This window comes from Anastrepha ludens, chromosome 5 (assembly GCF_028408465.1).
Source record: "Anastrepha ludens isolate Willacy chromosome 5, idAnaLude1.1, whole genome shotgun sequence".
Taxonomy (NCBI): domain Eukaryota; kingdom Metazoa; phylum Arthropoda; class Insecta; order Diptera; family Tephritidae; genus Anastrepha; species Anastrepha ludens.
The window spans coordinates 41,359,324-41,386,214 of NC_071501.1; the positions used below are offsets into that span (position 1 = coordinate 41,359,324).

General features: G+C 37.4%; 1 protein-coding gene across 5 annotated transcripts in view; it reads right to left on the reverse strand.

Moving 5' to 3' along the window:
- Positions 1 to 285: 285 nt before the first annotated feature.
- LOC128865296 (serine-rich adhesin for platelets) overlaps positions 286 to 26,891 on the reverse strand; it is a 60,064-nt gene continuing 33,458 nt past the window's right edge. For all 5 annotated transcript variants that reach the window (XM_054105470.1, XM_054105474.1, XM_054105472.1 and 2 more), the window contains exons 3-8: positions 18,398 to 18,600; positions 18,008 to 18,323; positions 17,071 to 17,937; positions 14,535 to 16,216; positions 11,384 to 13,115; positions 286 to 8,195 (exon numbers count right to left, since the gene is read on the reverse strand). In XM_054105470.1, the coding sequence (XP_053961445.1) occupies positions 7,585 to 8,195; positions 11,384 to 13,115; positions 14,535 to 16,216; positions 17,071 to 17,937; positions 18,008 to 18,323; positions 18,398 to 18,600 (5,411 nt within the window). In that variant the 3' untranslated portion in view covers positions 286 to 7,584. The remainder of the gene's footprint in view (positions 8,196 to 11,383; positions 13,116 to 14,534; positions 16,217 to 17,070; positions 17,938 to 18,007; positions 18,324 to 18,397; positions 18,601 to 26,891) is intronic.

Genomic DNA, 26,891 nt, shown 5'->3' on the forward strand with positions numbered 1-26,891 from the left:
AAAATCGTGTAAAATGGAAACAGAACAAAGCCAGGAATTCGATACCACACAAAGAGATGCACAGCTACAAAGCATATGTAATGTGACGGCTGCATTAATGATGATTTTTGAACCGAACATTGCATCAAAGGAGAATGCATCAGTTGAAATTGATTTGGATAAAAGCAACGCATATGCTGGAATGTTATCCACTATTTACAATTATTGGAGGAAAAACAACAATGCTAATATAAGTGCTCGTGGTAATGATCACGCGCAAGCCTTATGTACCTATGGAAATGCGACATTCACAGTACAAGAATGTTCAGACATAATTAGGGAAACTCTCCCAAATTTACAGTGGAATTTTAAACTGGCAACACCTCTAATTGATGTCTTAACCGCCTTCAAAATCGTTTGTCAGCCGCTAGATTTAAGTTGAAAGTTGATAACAAAAATATTGAGAAGGGGATAACATCATTTGGATTAACAAATGTTCATTTACCTCTTTTGACGGGTATAACATACAAACCTGAGAGACGAGCAGGCATGTTGCGCACTTTAGCTCCTCTAACATTGGCCATTTCGTTATCAGTTGAAAAGAAAATGTACGATAAGCTTATGAGAGCTTTTAAAGAATCAGTAAGAATGCTTCCCATGGGTGAATCTATTGCTGAATGCTTAAGAGACGCACAGACTACCGATGAATGCAGAAGTCTTTTCAGCTCATTAGGAGATCTTTTGCTTTATCTTGGATCTAGAAGTACAAATAAAATTTATTTTCCGTTGTTGTTTTTCGTTAAGAGTTGGAAAGGGGCCAGTACTCCAGTTGATTTCTCTGGTATAAAAGGATTCAGATTTTATAACATAAAAACTATTGTGGGAAAATCTATAATTTTTACTTAGTTGCCTTACGTTTAAAAGTAAAGCTGCAATTAGTGGTGCCATAGCCATAACGCCATAGCCGTAATCATAACCATAGCCGCAACATTACAGCTTTTGTCGATTAGTCGGGCCGTAACCTTAAATAGCTGATATTGAAGTAGAATTAATGGCAATATTTGCATTTTGCCAAAAAACAGCTGATTGCTAATGCTAAGGTTATGGCTAAGACACGACACCACTAATCGCAGCTTAAGTAATAAAACTTAACAGTCTCTCGTTAAAATTAAAATCAAAATTTTTTGGAAATATTAGACGCAGTTGTATGTATGTATGCTACGGCCACCACTGCGTATAGGGTATAGTATAGCTGAAAATAATTATAACTTCGCCGCCATAAAGAAAGCCATAAATATTTGTGTGATGAGAAAGTCGGTAGGTAGATAAATATGTAGGTAGTGGGTAGGTATGTATACTAGGTGGAAATAATACGTAAATATACAATATAAGTTAATGCATAAAGTATGTTTCTATATATGTACACTTGTATGTATGTATTTTTAGTAATTGTATTTCCTTTTGTTAAAAATCAGTGCTTTCACTTGCAAATTTAAGTAAAAAGGTTTTGTTTCTCTTTTTCATTTCATTCATTCTTTTTGTTGTTTTGTAGAAAATGTTTGCAAATTAATGTTTAATATTTTTTCTATGTTCTTAAAACTCTTGTGTTTTGTTGCGTCATTCAAATTTTTTCAAATCTGTTTTTTTTTTGGTTTTGGTTTTTGTTTAAAGTGGTTTTATTTCATGTGCATGATTGGTTGAATTTTAATTTTGGAAATCACCACTTGCCCGCAATTTCTCTTTCATTTCACAATACATACTTTGCTCTGTTGTCTTATTTTATGTTTTCTTTGTTTACTGTAATGCCGTGAATACCTTTGACAGTTGTTTCTCTAAATACTTATTCAACAGCGCTGAAATTATTTCAAGTTTACTTGTTTCTTAAATCATTAATTATGTACATGTGTATGTATGCACCTTATTTATAGCGCTTTCGAATGCTGCATATGCGCTAGTTGTAAAAAACAAGAAAAAAATATTTAAAATTGTTTTCATTTCATTTCAAGTGTGAGAAGCGACACAGAATGGAGTCCAACAACAAAATTTCGAATTGCAAATTAATTATAACTGACAATTTAATCAAACAATATATGGGGGTATTTGTAAGCAAAAGACGATTATTAAACCGACTTCATTGTATGCACTGAGTGCAAAATAATGGTCGGCGCAACAACTACAACTGAGCCAATTGGCAAAGCAAATAAAGCATTTGTACAGTGTAAACATACTCAAATATTAATATCACAACATGAGATCATTTGTAAACTTCCTGGCGCATACGCGCACGTATTCACACCTTGACACACACACGCACACACAACCTATGCAAGCGCACACACATACACACATGTACGCAGATGAATGAATTATATAACATTATTTTACATCGATAACAGAGATATATTTTATATATTTATTTCTTTTTTAAGTCTAGAAGGAGTAGCTTAATGTGAAAACAACAACAATAACAACAGCTGACATAATAGTGCATAAATAAACACACACAAAAAATACATATAATTAACCTCAAAAAGTAAATAAATATTATTAAGAGTACCTTGAAGAAACCAGATGACTTTGTGAAGAAATTTGTTACGCGATTAAAAACAAAATTCACGGAAGCTTAGGATTTTCCTATGCCAGTAATAAATGTGTGTTCAGATGCTACCCCACCAGAAAACTACTTCGTTCAAGCGACTGAAACTCCGATAAATTCATAGAGGAACAGGTACATTTGTACATACATACATACAAACAATTAAAAAAAAAAAAATATGCATATATGTATACATAATTAGGATGTACATCCTTTATTAGGTTGTGTGCATCTTGAAGTTATTCCACAAATGGAGGAATGAGAGACAACTAAACTCACGCGGCTAGAAAGTACGCCATTTGTAAGCAAAAAAACATCTTTCCACGTGTTAGAAGTGATTAATATTTAAATTCACATATTTATGTATATCATATGTACACAACAGAATCGTGTACATAAAATATTTCACATTATTCTTAAAACCTGAAGTGAACATTACTCCAGAATTTATCAGCACTGAGTATCAGATGATGGATCAGTTTTCTTGCAGAGTATGGAATGATGCCACACATAGGTATGTATGTACATATATACAAACTATTGAGAGCTACTGAAAGTTACTTTATATACTAAAAAGTGTTTCGCTCTTTTTTCACATTTTATATAATATAATATTTTGGCATTTAAAGGGCGCGAATGAGAATTTTCAAATTTTTATACATAAACATAATAAAATTTGTTATGTGTGAATTTAGTTAAATTTTTAAATGTGCGCGCATTAGCTTCTTTACTAAAACCAAAAAAAAAAAAACAGGATATAACCCTTTTGCATCAGTCGACGGAATAGTCCGCGCGAACACAAACTCTTCTCTCTCTTATCACCAAGAACGGAATAATCCGCATTAAATTATTTTTTTTTTTGTTAAAATTTGAGGAAAATAAGTAAACTTGGTAATCCGGAAACATTCTTTTTCAGTAGGAGAAACAGTAAAAGTCTTGCCGACGCAAGATATTTTGGACGCAAGGCATTTTGAGTACATCGCACCCTTCGAGCGGCGATGCAAAAGAGTTGCCCCACAACTTCTCTGTGTGTAATGTGGATTACAAAGGTGCAACAGATTGTAATTTATTGTAATTTTTAAATAAAAGCAAAGAATTGAAAAAAAAAATTAGAAAATAATTGCAAAAGTTTCAGCAAAAATAACTTCTTTAGTGAAAAAAGAGATTTCATTAATTTACTCTAGCAGTTTTTACTGCTGGATCAAACAATTCTCGACTATAATAGCAAAATTAAATAATTATTTGAGATTTAGAATTTCTTTTTTATGTACCTTCTGCTCAAATATGAACGAGACGTTATCAATAAAACGGTCCGCGGATGACATATGGCAAAAATACATTTTTTGTTTTTTGGTAGGACTGTTATAAGCTTACATGGCAAATTTCAGCGTGATATCTCACATAGTTTGTTTTCTGTGCTACTGTAAACAAGTCAAGCTCGAGTGTGTTCTTCGAATTTAACGATGGAAATTCAAGTTGAACAAAGAATTTGTTTGAAATTTTGTTATTCTAACAAAATTTCGACTTCAGACGCCTTAAAAATGTTGCAGACAACCTATGGGGACTCTGCTCTATCGCGTGCACGTGTTTTCCAATGGTACAAATCGTTCAAAGAGGGCCGTACATCGGTTGAAAACTTGCCTCATGAACGTCGTCCAGCAACATCAGTAAACGACGAAAACATCGGAAAAGTAAAGGAAATTGTACTTGAAAATCGCACAAATCGCAAAATCGGTTAACGCTGAATATTATTTAGACGTTTTAAAGCGTTTGCGCGAGAACATTCGTCTTAAAAGGAAGGAATTGTGGGACAACAAGTCATGGTTCTTGCATCACGATAATGCACCAGCTCACACATCACGTCTTGTTCGCGATTATTTGAACAAAAATAATGTTAATATCGTTCCGCAAGCACCGTATTCGCCTGATATGGCTCCATGTGACTTTTTCCTGTTTCCCAAGCTCAAGTTGCCGCTCCGTGGAAAACATTTTGAGACAATTGAAGTCATAAAAGAGAATTCGAAGAACACACTCGAGCTTGACTTGTTTACAGTAGCACAGAAAACAAACTATGTGACATATCACGCTGAAATTTGCCATGTAAGCTTATAACAGTCCTACTAAAAAACAAAAAATTTATTTTTGCCATATGTCATCCGCGGACCGTTTTATTGATAACGTCTCGTTCATATTTGAGCAGAAGGTATGAATTTAGAATACATACATACTAGAATCCACTTAAGTTATTTTGTCAAAAAATAATTACATATCGTCAATATCATTTGATAAGACCATAAATGATTAATTTCTTGCAGTAAAAGAAATAAAAAAGCATTCCACTCTATTGACAGCGACGATCAAAAAATAATAGCGCGACATATTGCCAAGTTATGATTGTTTACTTTTTTATTTATTTTTTATTTGTCTTTATTTATATTTTTCAATTCCTTCATTTTTATTATATTTTTTTCATTTTTTTTTTTCATTTTTTTTATTTCTTTTCATTTTTTTATATTAGTTTTTTTTTGTTTTATATAAAAATGTAGTTCATACTACCTCATTTAACTCAAAGTTTAAAACTTTGTAAAAAAATAGCATAAAATTTAACAAACTTTCATCAAACCTTCAAACTTCTTATAAAAATTCTAGTATGCAGTTACATATGTACATATATATAATATAACTTCACACTTTTCATCAAATTTTGACAGTTTTTCGTTGAAAGTGTCGCATATTTGCTTCCATAACAAAAACAATTATTGTATTTGCTATATAAAAGAAAATGCGTAATACCGTCAACAAAAAGACTAATTATTAAAAACCAACACGAACGCATTATGTCGCGCTACTATTGTTTTGACCGCCACTGTAGGTGTGCCTACAGTAATGTATGGCATTCCTAGAAAGCTAATAGGGCTGATAATTTTTAATACCGTTATAAAAATTTGCGTAGAAATCTGATTGAGTAGAAAATTCTTCAATACTTAAAAAAATCAACGCTTTGAAAAATGCCATTTAGTGTATTTCTAACTATTGACGACGATATGTGGGTAAAGTAGAAATAATTCCGCTTAGCAAATTAAAAAAAAATATTAAAAACGTTGTTACCAAAAATCAATAAATCCACTTTTTACATACACAGAGATGTGTGCATATTTTTTTTTTTTAATTTTGTATTTAACTTTGTATTTAATATAAAAATCTTAAGCGGCAGATAAATAAAAGTTAACGAAAAGTTGATTTGCATAGAAACTTTTGCACGTATTTTTATGTCACCAACAGTTCAATACAAAATTTAGAAAATAACACTTTTAGCATTATTTACTGAGGCGCTCCTCCCTTTGCAGTCGGAACTGCGCTACTGAAACGAACTCGAACTATCACTTCACAATAAAAAAATAGCGTACCCATAAAGGTTTACGCAAAGGCTGTTTTATTGTTAACATAAAGAATTTTTTATGAACCCGTATTTGGACTTTGTATCGATTCGATATTAGCTTCTATTTATTTCAATTTTTTTTGTTTTAATTTGTATCTCCTTTTTAGTTATTTTTTTTTTGTTACTTTTTATTCTATATTTTATTTTTAATATTTTTGTTCTAATTTTTTTAGTATTTTTTTCTATTTTTTTGTTAATTTTTTATTCTAATTCTTTTCATTTTTTATTCTATTTTTTTTTTTTTTAATTTTTTATTCTAATATATTTTTTTTTTATTCTAATTTTTTTTTTTTATTTAAAATTTTTTGTTTGTTTTTTATTTAATATTTTTTTTTGTTTTTTATTTAATATTTTTTATTTGTTTTTTATTTAATATTTTTATTTTTGTTTTTTATTTGACATTTTTATTTTTTATTTAATATTTTTATTCTTATTATTATTTTTTTTTAATATTTTAGTTTTAATTTTTGAATTTAATTTCCTTTAATCGATTTTTACACATTTTTAATGCATTCATCTGTTGTTGTTCGAATCATAAGCAAAGCCCGAAATCAAAACAATAAACTCTCGATAACAAGGGACTGTTGTGTCGCATTACAGAATTTCTCCACAAAATCACCCAAACACGTCGAATTTAAGAAATTAAAGAAAAAATGTACAGTTAGCATCAATTCAACACCAAACACATCACCATATCACACCACTACCTAATTTTACTTCCGCTTCTAAGGCAAACAGAATGCATACATATTTACAATTACACATACACACACACACTAACATTGTCTCGTCAAGGAGCAACAATAATGTAAAACCAAAGAAGAGCAATAGACCATCAGAAGAGGAGTTTCTGGATTTTAAATTTTCCTAGCACAAACCTACGAGGTTCAAACATTCTTAAATAGCAAAAAATTGGTACTTATTCTGCTCTCATTTGGTACTACACTATTGATCCACTGTTACTGGACCTTATTACTAGCGCCACTTATCACACTTTTTGGTTGAAAATGTAGAAACCGTGAGTATAGAGTAGATCGAGTCTATGAAGTTTTAAAGCGCAGTTGAAATTCGACGCATGCCTGAGACTTGAAATAATTTAAGCGATATCGGTAGTTATTGGATTTTCTTAAGGCCGTTAGCATTCATAAAAATCTGTACTAATCGCAAATGCGTTGTGCAATCGATACACACAGCATGCTATACGACATATGTATGTATGTACGTTTTTCACCTAGTTTGAAAACATAATTGCATAATTGGAAAAAAATATACTGCCTAAGCGTAATTGTATAAAAGAGGGAGAGAAGAAAGCGCGAATATTTCTTAAAGCTAGCACAAATATTAGAAAATCCACTAATTTTAAATTACTTAAGTGCGTGATCGCCAAATAGTATATGCATGTATATGTATATCGTCTGTCTGTATAGATTAATAATATATTATATAAGTGTACAACAATACAACTCCCAATTTTTAAATTAGAAAAAAAATCTATGTATATATATATAAAAAAAAAGTTAAATAATGTTTAAAGATTACAGTTAGAAATTAAAAAATAAAACCATTTAGCTTAAGTGCTGGCAGCAGCATTCGAGGCCGCCGCACTACTGTCTGTGGGCTCCTCTTTGACTAAGGTTGTCAACGCTCCGGCGGCTGCGAGTGTGCTGCTATCCATGCTCGCGTTATCAGCCAATTTGGCATTGAATTCTTCTAGGGCTGCAGGTTTCATTATAACCACAGCAGCATCCACGTCTTCCAACGATGCTCCCGATCCCGCTCCCGTCTCCGCTCCTGTTGCTAATTGTTGCTGATGCTGTTGTTCTTGTACACAGCGCACCGCCCCCTCAATGCCTGCTAGCTTTTGTAAGCCTTGCAACGTTTCCTCATTAATAGTATGTTCCGGTGAGATGTTCTCTTTGATTTCTTGTTTCACTTCGGTGGGAATGAGCGTGGCGTCATGCTGCTCTGATGATGGTAGCGACCCACAACCGCCACCACTACCATCAGCGCCTGCTGTAGCGCCGAAAACGCTAGTAAATGTATTTGTTGTTGTTGCAACTTCATTTCCAAATGACAAATTTTGCCGAAACACCTTACTTAGCTGCTGCGAGGCATGGACGAATTTTTGCAAGAGCTGTTGGGAGGATGCATCACTCAAAGCGCCATCGGACATATTGAAAGCTGCAAATAAAGTAAAATTTTTTTCCGTTAGGCATTCATCATACATATGTGAGCACCATAGGTAGTAATGACAGAATGTAGATCTAAATATTTTGTAATAAATGAGCTTCTAACCCCTGCAAGTTAAGGCGGTTAACGTTTATTTGGCTTTATCAGAAGAACCAGTATGGCAGATGAATTAAAGTTAACAAAGACGCTTTGCCGAAGCAAAGTAGTAAAAGGCACGACAACCATTCGGAAGATTCCTGGTTTGAATTCCACCGTGAATCATCAAATGATAAAAGGGAAACTTCTGGGTTCGATTCTGCTTCTCATTTGTAGCAAAAGTTGGATTAGAAAATCAGCCTAACTAGGTAGGTATACACCAATTATATGGAGTAAAAAGTTGTCCAAGTTTTCCGATAGCTGTCTTCAATGAGCTATATTTCACGATGTCTACATGGGGTATTTCTATGACAAAGTTCTTTGACAGTTTTGTATTTGGTGAAGTCTGTTATGTGTTACAACTTTCCAAAAGAAAGAAAAAAAGGGAAACATAAACTTTTCAGTGCCACTACGACCGAGGTGAAAAGTTGGAGCAGGAGACCAAAAAATGAACGATGTTTATGGGCCCAATGCAGTATCGAATGCAATTATTCGGTTTTCGTAGACCAATCATCGAAATTGTTGATAAAATCATGAAAGTTGTCGAGCTGAGCAACCGGCATGTGAGCACTTATTCCAATTCCCAGAAATTGATGATTAGTTAAAAAACTGTTTGAAACTTTTTGTAGAAAGATAATTACAACTTACCATATGTAATTTTCATCGTCGAAATAACCGTTAAATACTTTAAAAATACTGGACTTGCGTTACCTCAATTAAAATCCTTACATGGAATGCCACTGTTGCAGTATTCTAAAAACTTTATGGGGAATGTTTTATGATTGATTGTGAATTCTGACAATATAAACGTAGTAGGATTACGTTTCACATAGAAGTAGCGCTCCTCTCTGTTCACACGATATCAAACTGTTGATTTGGCGACTGCAGAGCCAATGAGGGAAAGGTCATATCCGATATTATGGACTCAGGCTAATCAACTTCACCTGCACCTAGTACAGGTACGACGAAAAATGCCATGCTATTTCTGCCACGCTAGATATATTATAATATACAGTCCTGTGCAAAAAAAACCGGACAGTCTAAAAAACTCCATTTTTTTAAGTAGTATGGATTTTATCTAATATGTTTGAATGTGGTTATATTCCATTGTGTTTTTAATACAAAAGTATGAAATAAAATCAATAAATTTCATACGTGTTTTTAATATTTTCATACTTTATTTGTTTTAGCATAGTCAATAACGAATGTTTTATTATTAGTTTATCCTTATTATATAATCTTACAGCTAATTAATTCAAAACAAAATTAATTATTTCATTATAAATGTTATAATTTGAAGTTTTAATACTTGGTCGCACCGCCTTTCGCCTTAATTACCGCTTTAATACGTCTCGGCATTGATGTAACCAAGGTTTGCAACAATTCCTCCGAAATATCGTTGTGCCAAGTGTCCATTATAATGTTATCCAGGTCAGTTTTGTTCTTCGGCTTTTTTTCAGCTGCCTGCTTCTTTACAATGGACCAGAGGTTCTCAATTGGGTTTAGGTCGGGACTGTTACCCGGCCATTCCAATTGGACAATTCCGTTTTTTTCCATAAATTCTTTTACCTGCAACAAATAAGGAATAAATCATTGGTTTTTTGATTCGACATTTAAACAAAACACTCGGGAGATTTAACAAAAATCATAACTTACTTTGTGAGATCGGTGGCATGGCGCAGAATCATCCTGAAATATAACGTCCGTTCTTAGAGAATACTGCTCCTCAATGACAGGTATTAAATGCCTATTTAAAATTGAAATGTAAGCATCTCCGTTCACCCGACCATCAATAAGAGTCAGTGCTTTCGTTCCGTCATAGCTGAAGCAGCCCCATACCATTCTACCAACTGACTGTCTTACAGTAGGCAGTATGCATCCAGTTTTATATCTTTCGCCAGATCTGCGGTTCACATGGTGGATACCATCCGATCCAAAGAGGTTAAACTTGGATTCATCCGAAAAAATCACATTCTTCCAGTGTTCGACAGTCCAGTTTTCATGAGTTTTGGCCCATCGGTATCGTTTTTGACGCATTTTTTCGTTCAAAAACGGCTTTTTTGCGGGATGTCTTCCTACAAAACCGGCATTTATCAATCTCCTACGCACAGTAGATGAATTTATTTCGACGCCAGTTGCATCCAAGAACTCCTTCCTGATGTCTGCCGAAGATTTGAAACGGTCTTGGATACACATCCGCTTAATCATCCGGTCTTCAGCAGGCGACGTCTTTTTTCGTCGTCCAGATCCTTTCTTTCGCTCCGTTGAAGCCGTTTCTGCAAATTTCTTTAAAAAATCGGCAACAGATGATTTGCTGAAGCCTACTTTAGCAGCAATTTGACGTACGGACAATTTTTGCTGTGATAGGGCAATGATTTGCCCCTTAACGACAGCTCCCATTTGCTTCGATTTTGGCATATTTTTGATATTAACACTTGCCACGTATCAACTATTTCACTTATTGGTTAAATTATGATACAAATTAATTCAAAACTGTTCTATTTATACACAAAAAAAGCTACTTACCGCCAAGAAGCATTATACTCAAGCTATAGAAATTTAAATAGGGTAAATTAGCTGTCCGGTTTTTTTTGCACAGGACTGTATATTCGAAGTGCGAAATAGATCGAAATGCTAAGTGCGTAGAGTTTAAGATGCTCGCCAACACAAAAAGCGCCTGGAAATTCTACCAGAAAGCTTGACGGCGAAGAAAGCGACGAATGACTAACTAAAGTCCCAACTGGCTAAAATTAAATAGGAAACACTTCCCCAGCAACTTTTCTAGTGAGTTACTTACATCATAAATTATTTAAAATATGTTTTTGCATGAACATATTGAGTTAGCGTGAGCTCCCGTGATTTTTTCTAAGCGGAAATTATTTGAGCCCAGTTAACCGCGTAAAGTAATAATTAGGCGTATCCTATAAAAGCAGCTAAACGCTGATTTTCGTAAGTAATTTTTGGTGATGTTCGAAAAATTGTGTATGAGCATTTTTTAATTTACAAAGATTAGTTTTTTCTTTACTGCATTCACACTCACTCACCTGCAGCACTGTTAATGGCCAATGTTGTGTTGTTATTGGTAGGGGGGGTGCTAACTGTAGGATTTGTCGCAGTTGCCTGTGCTGACGGACCAGCTGCTGGTGCTTGTGGCTTATTTTCAGGCGATGAACTACGCTGGAAAAACAACGAACGTAACTTGTCTACAGCGCCAGGGTTTGCTATCCACGACACTTTGCGTTGACGTTGTTGCGATTCTTCCGATGCCATCGCCGACGAAGGTGGCGTAGCCAATTCGTGAGCCGAGTTCTTAGTGAGCGTTATGTCGTTATCATTATCATTGAAAACGGCAAGCGGACAACGGATGGATGTTGCATTTAGAAGTTCATCACGCAAACTTAGCTCCCCGCGAGCTGCACCACTGCCACTTATGCCATCGGTGGAATCTGTTGAGCTGCTCGAAAAAATGGCCGACAACGCTGAGGAAGTCGATGTTGATGAGGAATTCGAATGCAACGACGCAGGCGATGTAGACGAAGAGGAGGACGAAGATGAGTTGATGGGTGATAGTGAATTATTGTTGGGGTTCTGGGTAGTAGTAGTTGTGGTGATGGTGGTGGTGGCAGCTTGGCAGCCAGCAGTGGTTGGTGCATTAATGTTTTGCGCTGAAATATCTTGTTGTTGTTGTTGAATGTGTTTTGGTTGTAACGGTGTTTGTGTTTCTATTTGCGATTGTTGTTCTTGTTGCGTCTGCATACGGGCTATTGCATTTGTACTATCAACTTTTTTATGATTAACATTCGGACTAAAATCAGGCATATTTGTGCTACTGCTATTTGCACTGGACTCCACTACGGCGGGTGTAGGCGGAGTAACTATTAATGTTGTAGCTTGCGCAACACAGAGTTCGGTGTCACTGCTGTTGATCGCTATTGTTACACTTGTGTCGAGCGTTTCGGATTTTCCCTCGACTGGCTTGTTTTCAATTGGCGTGCTTGTCTTTTCTGATGTGGGACAAAATATTGATAGCTTGACACTTTCGGGTGCATGCTTTGCGATTGGTGTCGGTGGCAGATGAATCGGTGGTGTAATTGGAGGCAACGAGCGACTGGCCAAAGGCACCCGTGGATCCTCATAAATCTTCGACACTAGAAAACGTGAGCGAGGCGACGGTGAGAAGCGCTTGATGGATTGAGTCGACGACGTGACTGTGGCCATTGAAGGTAATGAACTAGAAGTTGGAAATGAGCATGTCACAGGTACCGCACTCACAGAACTCTTGTATGGCATATCAGCAGGCATAGAAATACTGCTGCTATTACTATTGGTGGCTAACGATGATGTGGACGATCCCGACGAGGGTGGCGTTTGTGCTAATGGTGAGGTCAGTGGACTAACTTCGGTAACACGAAACACTTGAAAACGGCTACGATTTGGCGACGATGATGGCGATATTGTTGGTGGGCTAGGCACAGGCGAGCGCAGACGGGCGCCTGTTTTACGCTTCGCATCCAATTTGGTATTGACCACCGATGACGGTACTGCATTGGGCGTCATCACTTTAGTAGACTCAACTAGTGGACGCGTATGACAGGTCAATGAAATTTTTCGTGAGCCCAAATAGTAACCTCCGCGTCGCTTATTAGCAGTGCCCCCGCAACCGCTATTAAACGATTTGTCCGACTGTAACTGTGTCTGCGTCTTTTCATTGCGCGAACACATTGAACGTACGTTCTCTAGGACGCGCGTATAATCCATGTGCGCCTCACTGCCCACCTGGAATACAGAATATTTAAAAGAACTCTATAAAAATATATAAGCATGTAAGTGAAAGCATAAGCAAACAAGTGGATTCCAATAATTAAATTTAGTGATTTAAAATAAACGCACAGAAAAGCATTAAGTATTAAAAAAAAAATGTGTTTCTTTTTTTTTGAGCACTTTGCAAGCAGAAACTAAGCCATTCGTTCAGGCAGCCAGCAATTCGCGAATTGACTTTCATACTTACGCATTCTTGTTGATTTGTTGGCCGCTGGTGTACGTCCGTGACATGAGGCACTAATTGTAATTTTTCAAACTTGAGCGCAAAACATGCAAAGTACAAAAGTATTTGATTTTCGTAGGCATTGAACTTTCAATTATGTTAAATATTATGTTCAAATTCACCATGGATTCTTTTCAAACTAGCAGTAAATTGTTAAGAGCGTAGTAACGATCATAAAATCGTGTCATTAAAAAATGCAGCACTATCGGGTGTTTTTTTAAGATCATGAGAACTCAAAAAGATAATACAAAACGGAAATATTGTTATAATATTGTTAAATTTTGTTATAAACCTCCATATGTCTGCCGCTACTTTGATCACACTTTCCAATAAATCTGGCCGTATGGTGTCAATGGTGGCTTGAATAATGCAGCAAATCGCACGTCTGGCAAATTTTTGCAATTTGCCGTCTTGTTGGAACCAAATTTCGTCGAATAAATTTCGAAAAGCAAAATTGGGTCAGCTTGCCTCGTAACAGCAGCTTTTTCCTCATTTCGAAAGAAATAAGGACCGAGATGCCGCCAGCGTGTAAAGAGCAAGTAAAATGGACGAAGTGCTCTATGAACTTCGCGCACAGACAAATTTTTTTAAAATAAAATATTTTTCAAAATAAAAAAATTTTATTTTTTTTTCAAATGAAACATTTTTTCAAATAAAAAATTTCAAATAAAAATGTTCTCCACAATTTGGAATCATGACTTGCCAAGCCTTTCTGAACAGAAATGTCAACACAGTTTTTCATTCTCTGCCGTAGTTATCGATCGAAGACTATCGATCTCTTGCAGCTAAAAAAACACCCGATATATTCCGCAATATGTCTTATTCTACTATAGAGGCTGGTTGTTAACGAACTCACACAAATGAGAAACCTACTGTTTTATGCTTCCTCCGAACGACAGATGGCAGAAATGCCCTTGGAGGTTTGATATTGTCAGCCAATCGCTGTTAGAAATAAAACTTTATGATGTCCGATGATAAATTAAAGATATATTATATATTTTCTCTGCAAACTTCAGACTTTTTTCATGAGCGTAAAATGAATTTAAGACCACAAATAAAAGATGAAAACTAATAATCAAACACTTCAAAACGCAACTCCGTAACTCAACTTCAAAGCAGTTACATTTCGTTATGCGAAAAAACCTACTTACCGACAATCGCTTGGGCTCATCATCAATATCGATTTGCGTAATGGTTGTGTTCGATTTGAGCACTTCAGCGATTTTCGTCAAACTCTCCACTTCCAACTTATTGTCCCGAATATCTAACCGCTGCAGCGTGCTATTACCGCCAAATGTCAATATTGATGCCAAAGTTTCGATACCGTTCGCACTCAGATGCGCACTTTGTAGTCCCAGTGTCGTCAATGTTGTATTCCGTATTAGGCTATCTTTAATACGTGTCACAAAGTCATTAGAAAGGCAATTTTTGCCGATATTTAACAGTTCCAGCGAAGTGGTATCTGCTAATAAGTGGGCTATGTAGTATCCAGCTTCTTTACTTAGATTGTTATTCCAGAGTGCGAGCGCTTTCAGGCCACCCGGTGTCTTCACCACCGGCTCGTTACGAGGGTCCGATTGTCGCTGTTGCCGCGTGAGTGTGTCATTTTTGGTCAACTTTTCATTGAGCTGTGATGAAGCGGAAAAATTTAGATCACTACTAATGCTGCCGTCCAGGGAATTGTCGCTGCAAAGACTGTCTGAACTCTGTGAGCGATGGCGAGTGGCGGGTGTAATGAAGGTGACCGAAGATTCCGTACGCCGCATACCGACACTAACTCCGCCTGGTGATGTTGACGGTGGTGGTGGTGTTGGAATCGGACTCTTACTGAGCGCCTCTTTGTCCTTGGTCACTAAGCTATCAGAAGCGATAGTGACTTTCGGCAGTGCAGGTAGTTCATGCAAGGAATTGTCGTCGTGTTTTTCCTCTACTGTCGTCACAGGTTGGCTAATAGCAGTTTCTGTTGGCTGTCTCGTCACGGATTTTTCATCTTTCACCATCTTCACCACACTGGCATATGTGTTAGCTGTGAAGTCCGTATTAGGCGTGATTGTACGACAATTCCCATCTATGTTTTCGTCCAGTGCGCTTAGTGAGACACCTAATTGGTGGGTGCGCAGCGATGATGGCGGTGTTGGCGTAGACGTCGGTGTTACACCTGCATCTGCCAAATACTCAGTAGACTCAGTAGCAATAGTGCCCGTTTCGATAGCTACACCTTTAACAATATCATCCATAGGTGCACCATCAAATGAAGATGATAGCCGACTGTATTCTTCAGGCAAATGCCGACTAATATCACCCTCAGAAGCACTTTCAAATGCAGAATCAGTGCTATGCGTATCATCAAAATCGTCGTTCAGCTTTGTATTTTTATTCACATCCACAGCCTTAGAAGGCAATTGTTGCTGCAATAAGGATGTTGTATGATCGGCAGGTAGATGCTCGCCACCAACGACACCAGAGATAGCCGCAGGCGCTTCGGCAATTGTGCAGTCACCTTCCCCGGCGGTTACTTCGAAAACACCACCTACATTAGGAGCATTTGGCTGTTGGTGCGAAAGAAGATTCTGGTTCTGGTTATCCTGATCTTGAGTGGTCGATTTCCCTGAGTTTTTGTACTTGCCGCAAACGTCTTCGTCACTGCCAATGTCGGTAACAGCACCACTTGTAGTGTTGTTGTTGCCATTATTTTCATCATTACTTAATTTGGAGGTGGTCGATACACTCTCACTGGGGTTGTTACTATTAGCAACGGTTAACTCTGCACTGCTACCGTTGCTGCTATTGTCATAGGTTGTGCTGGCAGGATCTGTCTCCGAAGAAGTAATATCTGCAAAACAGTTGAAAACCAATAAGTAACAATACAAGATTTTTTCAAGATTCATTTTTTCAATGAGTTGGCAATATTATAAGTATCTGTAGATAAAAAATAAGACAAATGATAATTGCTAAAACAACAAAAATATACTAAAATTATAAAATTAAATTAGTACATGTCTAAAATGCATAACGTTACAGTATGGTTAAATTCAATCAAAGAATCGCCCAATCTGCTGAATAGTTAGCTTAGAGAAGATGAGCTTCAAGTCGCTCCATGAATTCGTCTTTGATAGCATCCAACCTTGGATTGTTGGACGGAAAGGTTCACATAACAACCTTATACGAGTACCTTCAAAGATAGAAAATGAGCTCCTACAGCTTGGTGAAGACATACGAAACCAATCTCTTCGATGGCTGCATCTTCGACATCCATCGGCAGACTGTTACTACCATCCTACACTCCCTACCCCCGAATGCCGTTATCGGAGGCCAACCACCACCTATTGAAGACGAAGAGTTTCACCTAACTTTAGCTCATTTACGGTCTGGATATTGTAGTAGGTTAAACTACTACTTATCCAGAATCGACCCCCGACATACTCAATATATGTCCGCACGATCCTAACCACCTATTCACGTGCCCTCTCAAACCTACCCACCTAACACCCCTCGAGATTCGAACTTACGTACTCCGAATATTAGTCACGCGCCAATCCACTCGACTAAGGCGGCCATACTATTTTATATAATATCTTATAATCTCTTATTTCAAAAAAATACTAATCTCCTGTATAATATATATTAATATATTACGTCATAGCAAAAAACTATTACATCCGCCATTTTATTTTGTTAAAAACTCACCAATCAATGTTATTTCGTCTACAACTTTTCCTTGGCCCGCTTTGATGTGAGTATCTCGCTCAATACGCGCACCCGCCGCTGGGGTAGAATCGGTTGCCGCTTTCACGCTGGAATTGCTGTTCTTAGTATCGGCCGGTGTACTTGTAGCCCCTGTGCCAGCGGACGCTTCAAAGATGTCATCACTGGTGATGCTCGCATCCTCAGAACCACATGCCGCTATTGTATCTGTCGACAAATTAGACGCGCCCTCTTCGCTGCTGCTCTCACTGTTCATCGATAGCAACTTATCCAACATTGATTGGCCACTGGGCGCATATGTCACATTCTTATGATTGCTTGATTTCACTGTGTCTTCTGTATCGTCATCACCGTCCATTTCATCCAACGAACCCACAACGGCAATCGCCGTTGCTGAACATCCACTAGCATTTGTGGCTTTATCAGTGGCCACATCCACAGACTTCTCAACAATAGTCTGTTGTTTTTGTCTGTTATCTGAGACATTATCATCGTTTTCACTAATATCTGCATTTTCTTCAGCACTGCCCTTGCCATTATTGCTAAACGAGTCACTAGAGTCTAACTCAGTTGTCTGTGAGGCTTCAATCGATGACAAACTATCATCGTCGTCGATTGCAGATGAGCGCTGAAGCATCGATCGCCGTTCCAGCTCATGTGATTGCAGTATTAGTGCTTCCACGATGTACAAAAGGCCCTTATCTCTAATATTGTTATTACTTATATCGATTAGTTCAAGGTAATGATTAACCTTCAACAAATCGCCAATAGCTTCAGCATCTTTGCAATCCAAATCATTATGCGCTAACCATAGCTCTTTAAGCGTCGCATTGTAGCGTAATTTAAAGCCTGTAAAATGAATTTTGATGGATTTAATTAGAAAACAAAGCAGAAACATATTTTTCATTATATTAATTACATAATCCGTCTAGCGCGCCTCTCAAACCACAATGCTCCAATTTTAACGTATGCAAATTGGATGTACTTATCGCCTGGCCCAAGCCATCAGCACTTTGTTTCGAAATTGGATTGCCTTGGGCGATTAGTACCCGCAGCTCCTCGCTATGTTTAACCATAGCCATGCAGCCAGCCCAACCACGTACGGTCATACCGTCCGAGTTTGAGGAGATGTCCAACTCATTAGCTGCCTCATAATACTCAATCATTTCAAAAAGGGCGCTTGTCGCCCACTCGTCCAGGTCACACGATGAGAGATCTATAAATTTGTACTGTACCTGAAAAAATATTGATTACAGGAAAAATATGCTCAAATATTTTCCGCAATCCATCAGTCCAATATAACGATTACCCGTTTGAAAATTTCTTCCAATGCTTCACAATCGCTTGCTGCCAATTTAATTGATTTCAACGATAACAATGGCTGGCGTTGTTGTTTATTTAATTCAACACCCTTCAAATGATCCAATACAGTTTGCAAGGGTTTTGTTTTATGTTTGCGGCATGACATCACATAGAGTTCGGCGATTTCGGAGATGCTCTTAACCAAGCATGCTAAAAGAAAATGGCATATACATATGTATAAGTATGTATGTAAGTATATATATATATATGAGTACATAAGAATCTTTTGTGTATACATATATGTATAGTATAATTCGTTAATTTTAATGCTATCGAGCTGAAATTTTCGGTAGCTGATGTCCCGACCCTTAATCTAACTTTTTAACGCACACTTTTATCTCAGACGGCAGAAACATAAAATTTACTGATCAATTAGATGGGTTATGTAGTGCCATTATTAGATACAAAGTGATTCATTACATCAATAGATCAAACTCAAACCTTTTCCAGTTTCTGAAGTCATTATATTTAAATTTTTGGAAAGCAGCGGGTCTTAATAGTACAGCTGCTTCTTTTCTTCAAGGCTTAGCACCGAGATAGTAGATGTCACCACGACAACGACCCCTGCAACACCTTCACAATGAGATTTCCATACTCCCGGTTAAGGAGTACAGCGAATTGCTCAGCAAGCAGTTTCTACTTGGGTGCTACCGCAGGTATCACCCCTGCAGTCATTTGCTAGAGTCTGAGCCACCTCCCTCTACTCATTACAGTGCCTCATCCAGCTCTACTTGCCTTATTAAACTAAAGATAGAGCTAGTGCATTGGAGTATCCTGGGATTGGTGCCCGAAACGGCAAGAATCAGTGGAGCATATCCCGATTATGTGCAGTCATCTGCGCAGTCTGCAGTGGACTGTGGAAATGCACGTGTGCACTTTTAATATATCCTTACGGAAGGTTCTAAGTTTTTTAAACATCTTTTGGTTGTACCCTCTGTAAGTATTTCGTCTTGCGTATCACCAGAGTTTGGAGCCAGCTAACCTCCCTTAGCCTTAGCTCTTCACTCCTAAGCTTCCCCTTGATGGTGTATAGTCCCATAGCAAGGAACAGCTCAGATCCTATTAAGGACGAGCCGCAGCCTCTCTACCCAATGCGCCCGCTACTTCGTTCCCTGTCACCTAGGACCCAAATTAGCTGGATGCGATAGTGCGTTCCTAACAGATTCAGCTGCTTAATACACTCAAGGACCAGTGAGGACTTAATATGACAGGATGATTAGTCCCGCCTAACTGTCACTCGGAATGCCTATTCGCTCATTTTGGGAATTCCTTTGTATACAGACAGATATCATACATCTCCTCTTGGAAAATGCTTTAAAAACTAGTATATAGGCAGCTATTAAACGACATCCATCGGGAAACAATTCCCAACATCCTAAACTCCCGAGTCTCGGATGCCGTTATCGGAGACCAACCACCACATATTACAGACGAAGAGTTTCAGCTGCCCTGCGAGGCCCGCATAACTTGGGTTCAATGACGTTCTGGATATTGTAATAGGTTAAACTTCTACTTATCCAGAATTGACCCCGACATACTCAATATATGTCCAGCATGTGAAGGCACACCGCACGTTACTAACCACCTATTCACATGCCCTCTAAAACCTACTTACCTAACACCCCTCTCCCTCTATACCCAATCTTTTGAAACAGCAAGTTTTCTTGGCCTACCGTTAAATTAGTTAGACTACGAAGATCGGTGACTACACCGCACTGGCAGGGTTTAGTAAACTGTTACAACAGCAACAACAACAATGTTAGCATGACAGCCAGTTCTACGTTACCGGAGCGACGCAAATTTATATCCGGCCAAATGCTGTCATGCGACGACAAGTCATGGGTTCCGAATTTTTTGAGAATCAGTGTTAAAACATTTGCATAGACAGCCGGGCGGACAGAAATAAAATGCTCAGTTTAAAGGAAGCTGGGCGTAGTAGTAGTTTTTTGTTAAGATTTTAGTGCATAACACTTCAGGGATATCTATTTGCAAAAGAACATCAAATGGTACAACTACAAATGTTGCTGTTGTAGCAGAAGTAAATTATCATTAAATCCATTAGCCATGCCCAATTTTTCTCATTTTCAATCCCAACTTACCATTGGAGCAAGGGCAAAATATAAAGGGTGATCAGATTGGAGGTACCTTTTCCAATAGGATTTTTCTGACAGATCACGCGTGACTACTGTTACAGTAAATACATAATTTTTTTCAGTACTCATTGACATTTCATCATGGAAAGACTTACGACTCAACACAAATCGTAAAATTGTATTACGAAAATCGACGCTCTGTGAAAAGTGTTCATCACGCGATCAGGCCAACTTATGATGTACATAGGCAAGGCCCATTTTCGGATTAATGCCTACGTCAATAAGCAAAACTATCATATTTGAGCTGAAGAGCAAGAACAGCCATGACATCCACAGTAAGCAACCGTTTGGTGCGGCAAGTTATTATTATAAGGCTGCAGAAAAAATTAGTGTGTTCTTGAGGGTTAAAAATTGAATCTTGTCGTAGGGTTTTCTTCTCTCGAAAAAAAATATCCCCCGTTATATGCCGAAATCCTCTTTGAGCACAGCCATCTTGACGTGATGCAGGGCCTTATGCGAATCTCAAACCGGGTTTTCTTCTCTCGAAAAAAAATATCCCCCGTTATATGCCGAAATCCTCTTTGAGCACAGCCATCTTGACGTGATGCAGGGCCTTATGCGAATCTCAAACCGGATCCAGGCACCGGCAGGAATTGTCGTTGGACAATACTTCACCCGGATGGATGGTACCGCTTGAGACGCTGACCAAGAGCTGCCACCTCTTAGCCCAAAGTGTTATGCGTCACCGTCCCCTTTGAATTATTTGCAGTCAGGAGGTACATATACTCGGCTGTATTCCGGCACCTCCTTAACACTCGGTCGAATTGACGAGTAGCGGAGCCCTTACTGCGATAAGAGACGCTAGTGGGACGGACCAAATGAGATCTCCAGAAAAAAATTAGAGACTGCTAAACTTGCCTTATCGACCAGGCAGTCGTACGAAAGAGATGAGTACAAATACAGAAGCAAATACAACAAGAACAACAGTAACAACAAAACAACAATAGTATCGGTAATTAGAAGGGCAGTGGTAGGAATTATAGCTTCAACAGCCCGTTAACTAAGTAGAGAGCGGTCCGCGCGCTCCTGTACCTCAAACTTTAAACTTGTTTTTCTCGAAACCACTTTTTCCGGCACGGTCCGCATGATAACTCATAGTTTTTAATATTTTTTGATGCGGTTTTCTTTTTAATATTCGAAAGTATTTTTTCTATAGATTTGATTTTTAATATTTTTATTAATATAATTTTATAAATATAATTAAAGTGTGACATTTATGGCGTAAAACGCATTAAAATGCCATAGACTGCAAAATTTTTCGAAATTCAAAGATCCGGCTCGACAGACTATAACTACAACTTTATTTTACAAGATTTTTTTTTACTTTTTACAGATCCATCAACATTTAAAGAAGAAATGATGCTGATCGTGGAGTAACTGTTTTCATTGTACTTTGGGTCACGTGATTTTTTATATACTAATTTTTGTAAAGAAAAATTAAAATACATTTTTTTATAAAGTTTAAGTACTAATAAACAATGTATACAATTTTTTATACTTATTTCTATTGTTAACCTCTAGTTTTAACAGTTTTTCTTTTAGCTCATTTTTGGCGCTGCTGGACGGATGTAACCCGTTAAGAGTGTTCGAGCGAAAAATGATCCGAAGGATGTTTGGCCTCATACACTGCAACGATGGAACGTACCGAATACGCTACAACGACGAGTGTCAGAACTTATGTCGTTAAACACATTAAATCCGAAAGGCTTTGATGGTTAAGACACAAAAATCCTTTTTAACAACAAACTCCCTAACGACCCGGGTCCGAGGACGTCTAAGGTTAACATGGCTTGACCAAGTCACAGCCAACCTGAAAAAGCTACGAGTGAGAAGCTGGAAGTATGAGCATATAAAACTAACGATAATATATCTAAGTACATATATACATACATATATTGTATAGAAGAACTTTACTTTGTATCCGTTAAGGTCGATCAAGCCCCTGTTTTCGTAACTGTTTTCAAATCTTTAAATAAAATCTGCATTATACAATAACAACATACATACATACATAAGCAGAAAATAGCAAAAGATACAATATGCACCCAAAATTTCACCCGCAACCATGGTGAGAAAAAATTAAATAAATAATAAATGCAAAACCAAAAAAAAAAAACACAATATACAGATGTATGTACATATGTTTATACGTACATTCATGTTCATATTTTTAGATATTTGCCGGCGGTGTGCTTTGATGAATCAGAGAGAATTACTTTGTATATATAGCAACGATTCCGCAAATAAATAAACTAAAAACAAAAAAAAATAGGAGAAGAGCACTCAACAAGCGATAGTAGACGTGCTGGTGACAGTGGTTTAAGCATGTGAGCAGATACAAACATACACACAATGCTTTTATATACGTACGTATGTATAAATTATATGTATGTGTGTAAGCATACATTTGTGCTAAGATGATGCATGTTGACGAGCACATTTCCTATGAGGGAGGGGGATCGGGACACGGCATATTTGACGTTGTTCGCTGATCGCGAAAAATTCTAATTGATGTGATACAAAGCGAAAGGACGGAACTAATTAATTCCTAGTATTAAGCGTACCTACGCAAGCAAACACACATACATATGTATGTATATATGTACATACAGTAGATCAAAACGAAACTCGTACAGCGAATGAAAAATTATTAATTCCTTTGTAACATAAAAAACAAATATTTGTTCAACAAAGATTGTATACTTTTTATATATACAGTGGCTCACAGAAGTATTTTGCATAATAGCGCGTATGTACAAATTTAAGATTTTGTATGTACTAAGTATCCGAAAATAAAAATGATAATACTTACACGCATTATTGAGCACTGTCTTAGCAATTGGGCTACACATCATGCACAAAAATTGTACCGTTAGGTGCATATAACAAAAAACGTGCGTAGCAATGAAAATGTGTGCTCACAAAAGTATTTTGCTTATTGTTTATAGATACCGTTACTGGACGCAGTTCAGTTACTTTTTCTGTTTTCGCTGAAGTTGTGGCTACAAGTGCGTATTATAATCAATTTTATTTGTAATTGAGTTCATTTCGTTTGTAATTGTGGTACTGTGCATATCGGAAATGCCAAAGGGTAAAGAACTAACTACAGCTGAAAAAAAAATTATTTTACATCTCCATAATGAAGGAAAATCTACGAAATATATTTGCAATATGTTTAGTCGATGCCGCCAAACGATAGAAAATGTAATAAAACGGTGTAAAGAACGCGGTAATTTAGAAAATTTAACCCGTTTTGGTCGACCAAAGTTGCTAACTGAGAGAGAAGAACGCCAAATATTGAAAGAAAATCGCAAAAACCCACATTTATCAGCCCCAAAAATCAATGACAAAATAAAAGCAACCTTTCAGATTGAAGTATCCGATGAGACAGTGCGCAGAGCCCTCAGAAGCAACAATATTCACGGTCGTGCAGCAAGGAAAAAACCACTGATTTCACAAGTCAATAAAGCAAAGCGGCTTTTATTCGCCAACACCTATAAAACCAAAAGTTTTTAGTTTTGGAAAACCGTCATATTTAGTGATGAAAGCAAATACAACATTTTTGGTCCGGACGGACGTCGTATGGTATGGCGGAAGCCAAATGAAGAGCTGCGATTAAAAAATGTTAAATCCACTGTTAAGCACGGTGGAGGTTCCGTCATGGTGTGGGGTTGTATGTCAGTCCAAGGAGTCGGAAAGCTGGTGTTTATAGATGGAACGATGGATAAACATCTTTATTTGTCTATTCTCAAAGACAACTTACATTCCAGTGCAGAAAAAATGGGAATGTCGTCTAACCACTTTTTGTTTCAACACGACAACGACCCCAAGCATACAGCTCATGATGTCAAAATGTGGATACTTTTTAATACAAAACATTTGCCAACACCTCCCCAAAGTCCCGATATCAACCCCATAGAAAATCTGTGGGCCTATCTCGAAGAAAGAGTGCGAGAACACAAAATTTCGTCAAAAAGGGACCTTAAAGATGTTTTACTCCAAGAATGGGAAAAAATACCTCTTGACTTTTGTCGCAAGTTAATAGAATCTATGCCAAGGCGCTTGGAAGCAGTTTCCAAAAATAATGGTTATCATACGAAATATTGAATTAATAGAAATTAGTATATTTGTACACCACCTAGTCAAAAGCAAAATACTTTTGTGAGCAATGAATTCTATTTTATTTTACTTTTTTTACGTTTACATTGGAACATATTTTTCTTTTAAAGTTTTAATACATTGTTTATGTAGATATAAGGTTTATGTTTAAGAATTTATGAAATAATTAACAAATGAATTTAAAAAATATACAGGAATTGAAGCGTGAACTTATTTGTCTTCTCATGCAAAATACTTTTGTGAGTCACTGTATATAAAACCTATAACAATTAATTAAAGTAACAAAAAATAAACAGAAAATATCTTTAGATTTTTTTTGGATGAAAAGTAAAACACAACGTAATCAGATAAGATATACCCTATATAGAAATATTTGTTATTTATCAAACTCTAGGTTTCATAACTCTACGCTCTTCCTATTCTTAAATACTATTTGCCAATGAAATTCTAACGGTAAGCTCATTAGCATGTTTGTGCATCACGGGGGCGATGCGATCCTGCCCTACAGCTGCAATGGCGGTAATGATTTAGGTGACGCCGCTCATATGGTCATTTAGCCAAGGGAGGCTTCAGTAGAAGAAAACTGAAGTCATCTAAAAATATGCAATTGTCCCGTCTGCAGTTACCACAGATAGTATCACTAAAGTCATCAAATTTGAAAAGAATTGAACTAGACGGCAAGGTAAACTGGAGCAAACCTGCATTCGAAAGGAAACTCATCGTGGAGTATACCCCGCACCGGTACACAAATAGCTCGAAGACACCAGAAGGCATAGGCGATGGAATACATGGCCCCAGAACCAAGCGTTCTGTGCCGATGGGTAACTTTCTAAGCATGTTCCAAGCAGAGATGTGTATAGCACACGTCAATGTGCACAGATAAACTTAGAAATAAATTTCCGGAACGAGCGAATTGCCATTCTAAGCGGCAGTCAGGAGGCACTCAAGCCTCTGTAATCCTGTGAGATTAAGTCCTCAGTGAAGGTATCGAGACACTGAAACTACTAGGAACACACAATGCATCCGGCTAATTTGAGTCCCAGGACAGCGGTGTATAACTGAGAACGAAGTAGCGGACGCATTGGCGAGAGAGGCTGCGACCTCTCCATTAATAGGACCCGAGCCCTTACTTGCAATAGGACAACACATCTTAAGGGTGAAGAGCTAAGGCTAAGGGAGGAAAGCTGGCACCAAACCAGGCCAGGCGAAATTTTTACTGAGAAAAAAAGTTAAAAAACCCATAATTCTCCCCACGGATCAACTGTGGTCATGTGCTCATGATCGGGATATAATCTACTGATTCTTGACGTTTCTGCGACCAATCCCAGGGACTTCAATGAACCTTCTTGTTAAATGTGGCGCTATAACGCGGGGAAGGTTGAGACATCTCGGCCAACTGCAGCCGGCAAAAAAGGCACATACGCTAATCCCTTCCAGCCCTATCTTGAGGTTAATAAGGGAACTGGGTCTGGATGAGGTATTGTGATGAGTAGACTCAAAAGACCACGAGGTCGAAGTGCAACGCTTGAAGTAATTTAATCTAGTCTAAGCTCTTTACAGATCCAAATTCAGCATCTTCGTTGTTTTCTATCGTAGTAGTCATGCTGCGGATGAAAAATATCATCACAAAACAAGGCGCACTCATTAAAGGTGGTGGCACTAAACCAACAACAACGTTTTGTACATAGAAATGTTACGACAAAAGAACGTAGGAAAAAAACAGACACCATGCAATTGGAGCTAGAAACGGCTTTTCGTCATTTCATTTTGTGCTGATATCCTAATGTACACGGCGAAAGAAAAAAACAAATCAGCTGGTCTATCTAAGACGAATTGACGTCTTCTCAAAACAGTTACTTTGCTTTTTGCGATTTTGACAATACTGACCTCAAGCTCCTTTCCAATACAAAATAAACGAACTAAACAAACAAAAGGAGGAGATATTATCAGAAATTTGAGAAAATTCAGTGAATGGAAACTAAACAAATTAATGAAAACAAAGTGCGGGGTGTTAAATTGTGAAAGTACAAAGTTTTTTTGCGTTTTTATGCGGAAGACGCCGTGGCAAGAAGTGTACCGATACTACCTTTAATAGATTCGCCTTTCCACCATGCGACGCCACCCAGTCTAACGTTACTTATTTTCGGAAACGTAGTAAGGCGAGTGTCA